Source organism: Sinocyclocheilus anshuiensis, unplaced genomic scaffold (assembly GCF_001515605.1).
Source record: "Sinocyclocheilus anshuiensis isolate Anshui unplaced genomic scaffold, SAMN03320099.WGS_v1.1 scaffold912, whole genome shotgun sequence".
Taxonomy (NCBI): Eukaryota; Metazoa; Chordata; class Actinopteri; order Cypriniformes; family Cyprinidae; genus Sinocyclocheilus; species Sinocyclocheilus anshuiensis.
In genome coordinates, this window is record NW_015549618.1 from 821,932 (window position 1) to 833,473 (window position 11,542).

Consider the following 11,542-nt stretch of genomic DNA (forward strand, 5'->3'; position numbering starts at 1 on the left):
AAAAATCTAAATTGTGATAAAAAAAAAAATTAATCCAAATCAAATCCATATTACATTTTAATAGTTTAATTTAAAACAAAATCTGTTAAATGTACGACTGGAAAAACATTCAAATAAATTTTAATTTAAAATGAAAGTTAATCAAATTTACACTTCCGTTCAAAATGAAAAAAACAACAACACAATAACCTTAAGTCAGTTAGTGGTTTTACCCGAGACATCTCTTCTGCGTACGTTTGACTGATGGTTATGGACTCCAGTTGTTTCTCCAGCTGTGCTTCCAAAAGCATCACCTGCCCCTTCAGCTGTAGAGAACAGAGAAACCACAAGTGTTGTTAGAAACAAAAGCTCATTTGGATTTAAAGCAACATGAGTCAGTACCGAAAACAAGTCCACAAAACTGAAGAACAGTGCTAAAGGTAGGCATGCACCTGATCCGTGTCCTGTCTTTCCACATTCATCTTCTCTATTGTCTCCTCTAGGACCTTCACCTGATCCAGGGCCTGTGGGAGATCCACAGAACTTAAGCACAACCGCTTGGCTGTAGTAAAAGGTCCCACAAATCCAGAATCAGTGTAGGATGTTCTTACCGCCTGTTTTTGCTGCTCAGCATCTAAAATCTTTGACTTCCACTCGAGCTCACCGTCCTCCACACTCTTCTGCAGAACATTCAGCATGCTCTCCTGTATAAAACACATTTACCCCCCCGCAAAAAAAACATTATGAAGGCCTACTAAAGTCAAGGCTCCATGAAAATGTTTAGATATAATAAAGGTAACATTTATAGAATTTAACATCACCGTTTCATTCTGCTTCCTACAGATAAATAATGAATGTTTTATTCTACAGCCATAGCTTTTACAGCTAAAAAAAATATAATAATTCTAGATGTTATTAGTGCTGAGCAACGATTAATCGCATCCAAAATAAATGTTTTTGTTTACATAATATATATATGCGTGTGTACTGTGTATATTTATTATGTACTGTATATATAAAGACACACACATACATTATATATTTTGAAAATATTTACATGTATATATTTATATTCATATAATTTATATTATATATAAATATATTTAATATACAAACAAAATATTTTTCTTAAATATATGCATGCATGTGTATTTATATATACAAAATAAATATACATAGTATACACACATATATTATGTACACAAAAACTTTTATTTTGGATGTGATTAATCGCGATTAATCGTTGCCCAGCACTAATAATTATGTGTGTGTCACTGTACCGTTTCACTGAGAGTTGATCTGTACTGTTCACACTCGGCATTTAGTGACCTCTGGCTCTCCTCTGATAGAGCGAGCTTCTGCTGCAGATCCTGACACATATGAACATGAGACATGAGAAGAGGAAAAACCGTGGATTGCAGGTTTGTGTCCATAGAGAGAATATCCTACCGTCGAATCGGAGCTTGACACTGTGTGCTGCTGTTCTGCTGGACTCTGCTGACTGTGCGTCAGAGTCATCTGTGCTACATGTGTGAATGCTTCCAGCCAGTTCGACTACAAAACACACATTTAAGTTAAATGACCCATACCTGCTCGAAAACGATTAAAAGTGATACTTTTTTAATTCTAACCTGGTGTGTATCTATGCTGATGTGAGGAAAGAGCTTCTGGAAGGCGTTTCTGGTGTCTGTCTGGAAAGAGCTCAGCTGCTGCTCAATTTCACTCTACACACACACAAATGCCTTTGATCACTAAATGACATTGAATAATGCTACAAGAAAGTAGTAGTTTTAGCCAAATACAGCATGTTGATGATAATGAACACCCCATTCTTTATGGTTTTTGTGTACTGTGTAGATATACAATTAAGTGCGTTCATACTGTGCGTGTACATCAGGGTTACCTGTGCGGCCTTGGCTTGGCTCAGTCTTTCTTCACTCAGCCTCTCAGCAGCAGCCAGAGCCTCCACCGCGGCATAGTTCTTCTCACGCAGTTCCTGAACACACACCACAATTAGATGTGGATAGAGGTGTAATTTAGAGATGGATGGATTAAGGGATAGATAGACAGTTATGAACTGGCAGATATTTCGGTTAGATATGGCCAGATCTGTAGAGCAGATGTGATGGGCATAGATAGATATGGACAAATGAGTGAGTAGATATGGATGGACAGATGGGTTGAGTTGATGTAGACAGACAGGTGGTTAGATATGGCTGACAGATAGATTTAGATGGATGAGACAAGGATGGGTTGAAATGGACAGGTTGGGTAGATATGGATGGATGAGAAAGAAAAGGTTTAGTAGATATGGATGGACAGGCTGGGTAAATATGGGCGGACAAATAGGTAGGCAGATATGAATGGATGAGAAGGTAAATATGAATGGGTTTGTTAGATATGGATGGACAGGCTGGGTAGATATGGGCAGACACATAGGTAGGTAAATATGGATGAAAAAGTAGGTACATATAAACTAGTTGGGTAGATATGGTCAAACAGGCTGGGTAGATATGAACAGTAAGGTAGTTAGATATGAATGGAGAGGTAATTATAGATGGAGTAGGTACATTTAGATGGATGAATAGGTATAAATGGATAGAGAAGTAGGTATATATAAACTGTTTGGGTAGATATGAATGGACTGGCTGGGTAGATATTGACGGACACATAAGAAGGCATATATGGATGGATGAGAAGCTATATATGAATGGGTTTGGTAGATATGGATGGATGGATAGGCTGGGTAGATATGGACGGACACATAGGTAGGTAGATATGGATGAACAAGTAGGTACATATAAACTAATTGGGTAGATATGGACAGACTGACAAGTTGGGTAGATATGAATATATAACAGTTTGGGTAGATATGAATGGACACATAGGCAGGTGTGGATGGATGAGTAGGTTTATATAAATGTTTTAGGTAGATATGGTCAGACAGGCTATATAGATAAGGACTGACAGGTTTGGTAGATATAAACAGCAAAGTAATTGTATGGACAGGTACATATAAATGGACAAGTTGGTAGGTAGAAATGGATAGCAAATAGTTATATGAGAAATAAATGGGTAGATATGGATGCACAGGTAGGTTAGATATGGTCAGACAGACTAGTTAGATATGGACAGAGGTAGGCATGGACCAATGAGTTGGGTAGATATGACAAGAAAGGTAATTAGATGTGAATGGGTAGGCAGGCAGATATGGACATGTTGGTTAAGTATGGATGGAAGGGTAGAGTAGAGATGGACTCACATTGCTCTTGGCCTTCATTCTCTCCATCTCTTCTTTAAGCTGTTGAAGTTCCTCCTCCAGTGAGATCATGCGCGCGTCCTTCTCCAGACTGACAGCACAAAACCAAATGTCATTATCAGAAGCATAAATGGAAAAAAAGTGGCAAACATCTTAAGGAACTGACAAAAAAATATCTTGCTTACTTCTCAAATGGCGGCTCTGCTTCAGCTCTATCAGCCTGTTGATATACAATTATAAATCAATTAACATGTATTACACACATGCAAATATTATTCATTTATCAAATGCTCCACTCACACTTTCCATCTTTTCCAGCTGAGCATGTAGGGATGCCACCAAATCCTCTTTTTCTTTTAGACTGAGGGATAGAAAGGGGGGAAAAAAATTTATCCAAATTGTCTACAAAATATACTTAAAGAAAGCATCAGCTGTATTGTATACCTAGTTTTAAGCTGGTCGATCTCTGCGGTGTATTCCCTCCATTCAGTGTCGGCCACATTTACCCTGAAAAACAGGTCCATGTTTGGATCAGTGACTAGAGAGCTGCACATGCACATATATTTAAAGTTCTAGTAACAACAGATGTGATTAATTCCATCTTAATTGGAAGATTAATTTAATTCAACATCAAAGACCATACCTATTCTGAGTTTCCTCAGCCTGAGTTCTCTTTACTGTGACAAGCTCCTCCCTCAGCTGATTAAACTCCGCCTCCAGTGACGTCAGCTGGCCCTCCCTCTCTTTCAGACTGCAAACAAATACATCAAAATACTCATGTTACCATTACACTTTGAATATAAAAAACTAAACTTAATGATTCAATCAAATGAATCCAAAAAAAGTTTACATTACCTGCTCCTCAACTGTTCAACCTCCTTCTATACAGAATCAAAACAGAGATGAAAATGGTAAAAAAAAATGTATTCCGAAAGTTACATGCAGTACAGTATCTGATATTAACCTGGTGTTGGTGCATTGCAAAGGCAACCGTATCAGAGAGTGTCAAATAGCCTATTTGTACCTGGATCTCAGCCTGTGCTGTTGCTTCCGTCTCCACAGAGGGCTTTTCCTCAGTAACCGTTGTTGTCTGAGACAGCTGTGCTCTCAATATCTCCAGCTCTTCATATCTGTCTTTCAGCTCTGTCTCTGTGGCACACATTCGCTCCTGGAGTTCTGTAAACAGAAGTAATTTTCGCCTTAAAGTTACAAAAACATAAAATGCTACAAATAGAATATGGCTACTTTAAATGTCTTCTACAACTCAACTGTTTCCATCTGGGAACTGAGCCAAGGGAACACTCATATTCATATCAAATGAAAGAAGATGTGTGTGTTTGTGTGTACTGACCGGTGAGAGTCTTGGCTTGCTCTTTTGCTGCATCTACTTGAGCCTGAAAAATGGTGCTGCCGTGCTGAGCCTCACGGAGTTCCTCACTGATGCGATCCAACTTCTTCTGCAGAGCCTGCTCTGCTTCCACATGGGACACCTAAACACAGACATAGATGGTAGTCAAAGGAATAGTTCACCTCAAAGCAGCCATACAATACTTTGTTTAAAAGGCCAAAATTTAAGTTAAATCTAAAGCTATTGTACAACCTCATTTGGAATGTAGTGAAATATAGTGCTTTTTTTGTCCTTTGTGGAACCTGACATTCACTGTTCATAATCTATTTTCATTGTATATGACAATGCAAGTCATGTTGATTTGGACCAACAAACTGTAAATGATAACAGAATCTACATTTTTAGTAAACTATCGGTTTAATATCAAAGAATGTATCATTACTAAACATTCAACATGGGAGTTTTAACCACAGGGGTTTACATTTCATGCATAGCTAAGCTAAAAAAATAAAAAATACCCACCCACACACAGATAAACACAAACAGACAAAATGTCCTGAGAGAATTGCAAGGCATCACAAAGACAGACAGGCATTACTTTTAAAGGTTGCATATATGGTTAAATTCCTACCCAGAATTATCATGGTACAAAGACCACAACCACCTCAAAGAGATGAGATAACAGGAAAGAGGTCAGGGCTTACTTTTGTTTGTGCTAACTGTTCTTCGGCAGCCGCCATCTTGGTTTCCAGAGACTTCCTGCGCTCTTCTTCAGCATGCCGAGTGGCCGTGCGTTCTTTCAGCTCTCGGTTGAGACGCACACAGTCCTGACGCAACTTTGCCAACTCTGCATTTTGCCTGTGTGCATGAAAAAGCCACCGATTTGCATAAAAGAAATGGTTAGATAAGACATTTTATACCTAGAGGCAGGTTAAATGTTAGTTTGGTGTGTATAGATGGTCCAATTCAAAGAAACCCATGCTCAGGTCTCTGGTCCCTAGATATGGCTCCTTCTGTTCAGGTTATTGGATTTTCCCCACCCAGTTTGGCATCCACCAGTTGAAATGGTTAGTATACCTTCTTCATGTCCATAGGGGAGTAGAAAGAGTTACTCCAAAGTTGTACACTTCATTGGTTTCAATGCAATGTTATAATGGGACTTCATGTGCAATACCTGCTTTCTGCTTGGCTAGTGGCTTGGTTGAGGGCATCTCGGAGAATAGAGTTCTCCTGTTGCAGACGGGCCAGTTGAGCATTTGGTCCATTCTCTAACTGCTCTTGCAGGCTTTGGATCTGTGGCCACACACACAACCAAAACATTCAATAACCTGCCAACATACCCAGCATAGTGAGAAGGAAAGTGTAAGAGGCTGGTGACCTCTTCTGACCTTGCTGTTGAGCTGTTGTGTCTCCTTGACATGCTCCTGGTAGGAAGCCTGCATACGAGCCTGAAGAGCTGCAATCTCCTGGCCACGGGTGCTCAGCTCAGAGCTCATACGGGTCTCTACGGATGTCATCTTGCTCTTTGCGGAACTCAGCTCCTAATAGCCAGAGCAATGAGAGTTGGAGATACAGTTAACCACCCAGACCCTCAAGGTTAATGTCAAATTAGCAAATAGGGCATGTTCTTGATCAATGTCATTTTTGGTCCTAGGACAACATTCCTATCAACCAATCAGATTTTCAAGATAGGGAGGGGATAGGGTCAGAATTAAGGCCTTACAGTTGAGGATAGGGTAATCACAACCAATCATATCTCTGTTTTCAAAGTAGTTAATAGTTATGGTACAGGGATACTGTTACGACTAGAGTTTGTCAGGAACATTGCTCCATCCATCTTCCAGAACACTTGTCCTTTGTAGGGTTGTGGGGATGCTAGAGCCTGTCTCACCATCTCAAGCATCCTAGGCAGGGAAACACCTTGGATGGATAGCCAGTCCATCATAGAACATTGCACCAGGACCAACAAAATATATTTTTTTTCAACAGTCACTCAAGACCTTGCTCTGAAGCTTGATCTTGAGTAGAAACTAGTTTGAACCTCATTTATTTAGCTATGCACGCTGGCAGGTGTCACCTTGGTAAGCTCTTTGACACGGGTCTTGGCTGCAGCTATGTTGCCCTGCTCAGCGGTCAGCTGCTTTTCCTTCTCCTCCAGCTGCTTCTTCAGTGCCGCCAATGGGTCACCCTTCTGAGATGCCTGCAAATAAGAATGAAAGAGATATGAGTGCTAACAAAAAGAGACAAGTATTAGGGGATGATCAGATGTAGATTTTTTTACCAGTTGCCAGGAGTCCTTTCCTGCCTTCTTGCTGATGATCTCAAAGAGTTTCTGGGTCTCTGACTCGCTGAACGATGCACTTTTCAGACTGGAGACCAGGTTTTTATATGGTGATGGCTGGGGGACATTGACCGTTTCCACAGTAGCCACTTAAAAGAAATTCAAAATTAGGATGGACTGATGAGGGTATTACAAAGAGTGCAAGTTTGAGCATCTACTATTACAGCTGTCCTAGATGGATATGTCCAAAGTATATTCACTTGGCTCAGCCTTCTTCTTAGTCTTCTTCTTGGTTGGAGCTTCAGTTTTGGGTTCTTCAGCTTTAGGGGGAACAGCAACCTCAGGGGCGACTGATGCTTTCACCGCCACCTCTGCAACCACTGGCTCCACCTTAACTACAACTTCTGGGACCTCCAGAGGTTTGACGGGGGCCAGTTCCACCTTGGCAACCTTCTTCTTTTTCTTCTCCTTGGGGGAAGGAGCAAGTGGGGGCACCACAGCACTTACAGTGGGAGGGACAGGACACTCAACAATCTTAGGAGCTGGTTCAGGTACAACTGGCTTGGGTTTAACTTCAGGTTCAGGCTCGGGAACAGGCACAGGTTCAGGTTGGGGTTCTGGTTCAACTTGGGGTATTGTTTTGGGCTCACTGTCCTCAACTACAGGTTCAAGGATAGGCTCAGGCTCAGGCTCAGGTTCTGGAAGGTTCCCATTTGGCTTCTCCTCCTTCTTCTTGGCCTTGTTTTTCTTTTCAGATGCCTTTTTCTTCTTGTCAGAGCGCAGGGGTTGGATCTTGCCCGAGTCTTGCCGCTGTTTGGCCAGGGCTTCCTCATAAGAGGTCTCCTTCATTGAAAAAGTTGACACAAGCATAATGCCAATGGCAGAGAACACCATGAAGCCACCGAACACCACAATTCCCAGAGTTTGAGGGTCGTACACATCCATCTTTGCTCAGTCCCGTCCTTCCTAATCCTGATCCTACAAATATGCAAATACGGACTATTTAATGTTAGGGACCGTTTAATGTTAACAACAACATCCTAGCATTTCATGTGCCAAGAACCATTTTACACAAGAACTTCATGTTTTTTGGAAGACATAAAAAGCAGTGCTAAAATGTATCCTGCATTTCTACATCCTAACATTTAATAACATAAAAAAATAAATACATAATATTCTTAAAGAATTATTTTGAATATTTTCACACGAAAGATACACTAAAGTTTTGTTACATTGGCCTTTTGAACTTGATACTGCCACCTATATGCGTGGATGCAGCATTAAGAAAAAGAAAAAGCTTTCAGTTACTGACAAAAATATCCTACAAGCTGCACAAGGGCTGCACGATTAATCGAATGTGATTGTCATGCGTATCTTGTCAGTAAAGCCGGTTCTGTGATTAGTAGTAAATCTCCATCACATGCTTTCAGATGGAGCAGCATTTACTACACAGAGCCATAGTTCTCTGACAAGCTAGGTTTTCTGAAAGGTCCAGAAAAGTACCAAGATGACCGACAGAGTAGTCTGTGTGACATCAGTGGTTCAACTGTAAAGTTACGAAGCTATGAGAATACTTTTTTGCGCAAAGAAAACAAAAATAATGACCTTTATTCCACATTTTCATCTCTACTGCGTCACTTGTGGGCGTGCGTTCACGACAGTTGAACCACTGATGTCACACGGACTACTTTGTCGATCATCTTGGTACTTTTCTGGACCTTGAACGTGGTAGTTACCTTGCTGTCTATGGGAGGGTCAGAGAGCCCTCAGATTTAATAAAAAATCTCTTAAATTGTGTTCCGAAGATGAACGAAGGTCTTACGGGTTTGGAACAACACAAGGGTGAGTAATTAATGACAGAAATTACATTTTTGGGTGAACTAACCCTTTAAATCTTCCGTTTATTCAGCAACCGCTATAGGGATTTCATGGGTTTCTTCTGCGGGGCGTATTTGGAGTTTCAGTGCGAGAGCACCCTCTGGCCTTCAGATGGAGATTTACTGCTGATCACAGAACCGTGCTTCACTGGAAGATACGCATTACAATTGCAGCTTCTGCCTAATCGTGATTTATCGCCTTTGCGATTTAATTTCGATTAATTGTGCAGCCCTACTACAAGCATATTTGTCCCCTACAAGACAAAAAATTCTGCTTGGTTGTGTATTATTCATTTGGCTGGACATGTATTCAGCTTACATGAAAGGGCAAAAAAGAAGACTAATAATTAAGGAACTATACCAAAAGCACATGGTTGCACAGTGTTGAGTGAATGGCAGTAAAAATGTATGCCTTGCCCTTGAGACAGTGTGAAAAATCTCTTCCTCTTGCAAATTTTGAGAAAAGTTATTTTCATTTAAGCCAGCAACTCCATAACTTTTGCCCACTAGTTCAGGTTATGCAACACGCAACCGAGACTACACTCCTCAACACTCTCTCTCTTACACAGAGAGGCATACATTCAGTTTCCAGGGGACAGGCTTGTGTGCAGCAGACCACAATAACCTTCCCCCAACCTCACGTTTGCACTAGCCAGTGCAACTCTTGCCTGGAAATTTTATAGAGGAGGTCTCTAAATGTCTGCCTCAGGCACTCAGGTAAAGGGGCAAAGCTGACTGGGCTTAAAGGAAATACTCTTTACAGCATATAACATAAAGGCATTATAATTTATAAACTTCTTAGTTTTGATAGCCTTAAGGAATGCCTACAAAAGGCCCTGTGGTGGTACTATAGCACAATGATGATATCAGATGGTGTTGAACAATTACCATATTTATAAAGGTACTTCAAAGAACACCATAGTATTAACATGGTGCATGTCCAAAAAAAATGGTAATTCTACTGGTTTGTTAGTGAAAACTTGTGAAATGTGATCATGAACATCTCAGATCTAGCTGTGATAAAAAAAAATATAGAAAAACTTTATTAACACAAACAACTGTTTTTTTTTGTTTGTTTTTTTTCAATTACAAACCCATTTTTTCCTGCAAATATTTTCCTGAAATTATCACAATTTTGGATCCACATGTGACAACCAGCAGAGAGAGGACTTGGCAGACAGGAAATGCAGAGTTCCTATATGCAGGACACGTACTCCACACATCTGAATGGAAGGGGGCTGCTTTCCTATGCCCGACATTAACCCTTTCAGGAACGTTGCTGACGTTACATAATAACTGCCAAAGGAATTCCAGCTCTTCTGCTTGGTCTTTAAAACTTATTAAACAAAGTAGGGCTAATATCCCCCAATTTTAACTTAACTATTTCTTTGGTTTGATACAATCTTTTTTTCTTCTTCTTTTAACCCTCTCTGCCTTAAGCCTCACCAATCAAAGGATAATATTAAAATACATTTTCATGAAGAATAGAATGAAAGGCAATAGGAAACTTTGTAAAAAGTGAAAGTAAACATGCATTTTGGATTATTAAGTGTTAAAGGGTTAAAGTCTAAACATACTTATAAGGATGTAAAGCATTTTAATATTTTAAATCAAATGCAAAAGACACAAAGCAAACAATCCCGCTACTCAAAAGAGTACAAAGCCAGTAAGCAAAGAACGACATAAAAAGAAAGTCTGAATCTATAAAGTAAATGAAAGCATACTCTCGCGCAGAAGAAAAACGCTTTTAATCAGATCGCCACAAGTTCAAACTACTTGAGAATGCAAATTATTTTCAAACACAACTAACCTGAACAAGGATAATTTCAACAACACCATCAGTCAGACTGACAAACTTTAGCCAGAGAACATAACAACTGCTTTGGTGGTGAAATAACACACAAGAGTGATAAAAGCGTGTGCTTACCTGCGGTCAAACTCACAGTGATAAAGAATAGCCGCCGACTTTTGGAGTCGTGGCACTTCTTGCGAGTTGGCGCAGCGCCCGCCTGTGAAACCGAGACGCGACATCATGCTAACATCTGATTGGATAAACGCCTGTCAATCAACGCTCTTTAAACCAACCGCGTCACGCGTAGTATCCAAAAGCATGCGGTGGAAAGCTGAGGGCTGTGAGTATTCAGTGGGATGTAGAATGATGAAAGTATTTGAAATATAAACATAAAATATCGGATGTAATACTTTAAAAGCATTATTTAAACATTAAAGACACAAATTTTCTAATATTACCCCTAAAAAAGCATGGTATCATACGGAAACACATCAGTAATGCTAAGGCAGTTGATATTTCAAGAAGACTGGGCTAGTTGTCACATTTTTTGTGGGATGGGATGGGAGAACTTTTCTGGGACAGTTTGCCTACAGTTTTTTCCCCCTCTCTTTTTAAAACACTTTAGTATTCATGTCCTTGACATGTATTTGCCTAAATTATATTCAGATATGGTATGGATTGAGATTTTACCCCCATTTAAAGGGATAGTTCACCCAAAAATGAAAATTCTGTCATTAATTACTCACCCACATGTCGTTTCAAACCCGTAAGACCTTCGTTCATCTTCGGAACACAATTTAAGATATTTTTGATGGAATCTGAGAGCTGTCTGACCCTCCCATGGACAGCAACGCAACTGAAATGTTCCCAAGTCCAGAAACGTAGCAAGGAGATTTGTAAAACAATCCATGTGACAGATCACATGGATTGTTCAGTGGTTCATCCGCAATTATACGAAGCTACGAGAATACTTTTTGTGTGCAAAAAAAAAAAAAAAAAAAATTTT

General features: G+C 39.9%; 1 protein-coding gene across 3 annotated transcripts in view; it reads right to left on the minus strand.

Moving 5' to 3' along the window:
• LOC107659340 (ribosome-binding protein 1-like) overlaps positions 1–10,746 on the minus strand; it is a 15,047-nt gene extending 4,301 nt beyond the window's left edge. For 2 of the 3 annotated variants that reach the window (XM_016448254.1, XM_016448252.1), the window contains exons 1-22: positions 10,672–10,746; positions 7,128–7,845; positions 6,868–7,016; positions 6,664–6,786; positions 5,975–6,127; positions 5,761–5,879; positions 5,291–5,444; positions 4,590–4,728; positions 4,263–4,414; positions 4,094–4,119; positions 3,882–3,989; positions 3,683–3,745; positions 3,539–3,599; positions 3,424–3,458; positions 3,242–3,329; positions 1,883–1,975; positions 1,611–1,703; positions 1,429–1,533; positions 1,260–1,349; positions 591–683; positions 432–503; positions 213–305 (exon numbers count right to left, since the gene is read on the minus strand). In XM_016448254.1, coding sequence (XP_016303740.1) covers positions 213–305; positions 432–503; positions 591–683; positions 1,260–1,349; positions 1,429–1,533; positions 1,611–1,703; positions 1,883–1,975; positions 3,242–3,329; positions 3,424–3,458; positions 3,539–3,599; positions 3,683–3,745; positions 3,882–3,989; positions 4,094–4,119; positions 4,263–4,414; positions 4,590–4,728; positions 5,291–5,444; positions 5,761–5,879; positions 5,975–6,127; positions 6,664–6,786; positions 6,868–7,016; positions 7,128–7,812 — 2,694 coding nt within the window. In that variant the 5' untranslated portion in view covers positions 7,813–7,845; positions 10,672–10,746. Of the gene's footprint in view, positions 1–212; positions 306–431; positions 504–590; positions 684–1,259; positions 1,350–1,428; positions 1,534–1,610; positions 1,704–1,882; positions 1,976–3,241; positions 3,330–3,423; positions 3,459–3,538; positions 3,600–3,682; positions 3,746–3,881; positions 3,990–4,093; positions 4,120–4,262; positions 4,415–4,589; positions 4,729–5,290; positions 5,445–5,760; positions 5,880–5,974; positions 6,128–6,663; positions 6,787–6,867; positions 7,017–7,127; positions 7,846–10,554; positions 10,636–10,671 lie in introns of those variants that run through there. The other variant, XM_016448253.1, reaches the window with a different exon arrangement.
• Positions 10,747–11,542: the final 796 nt, after the last annotated feature.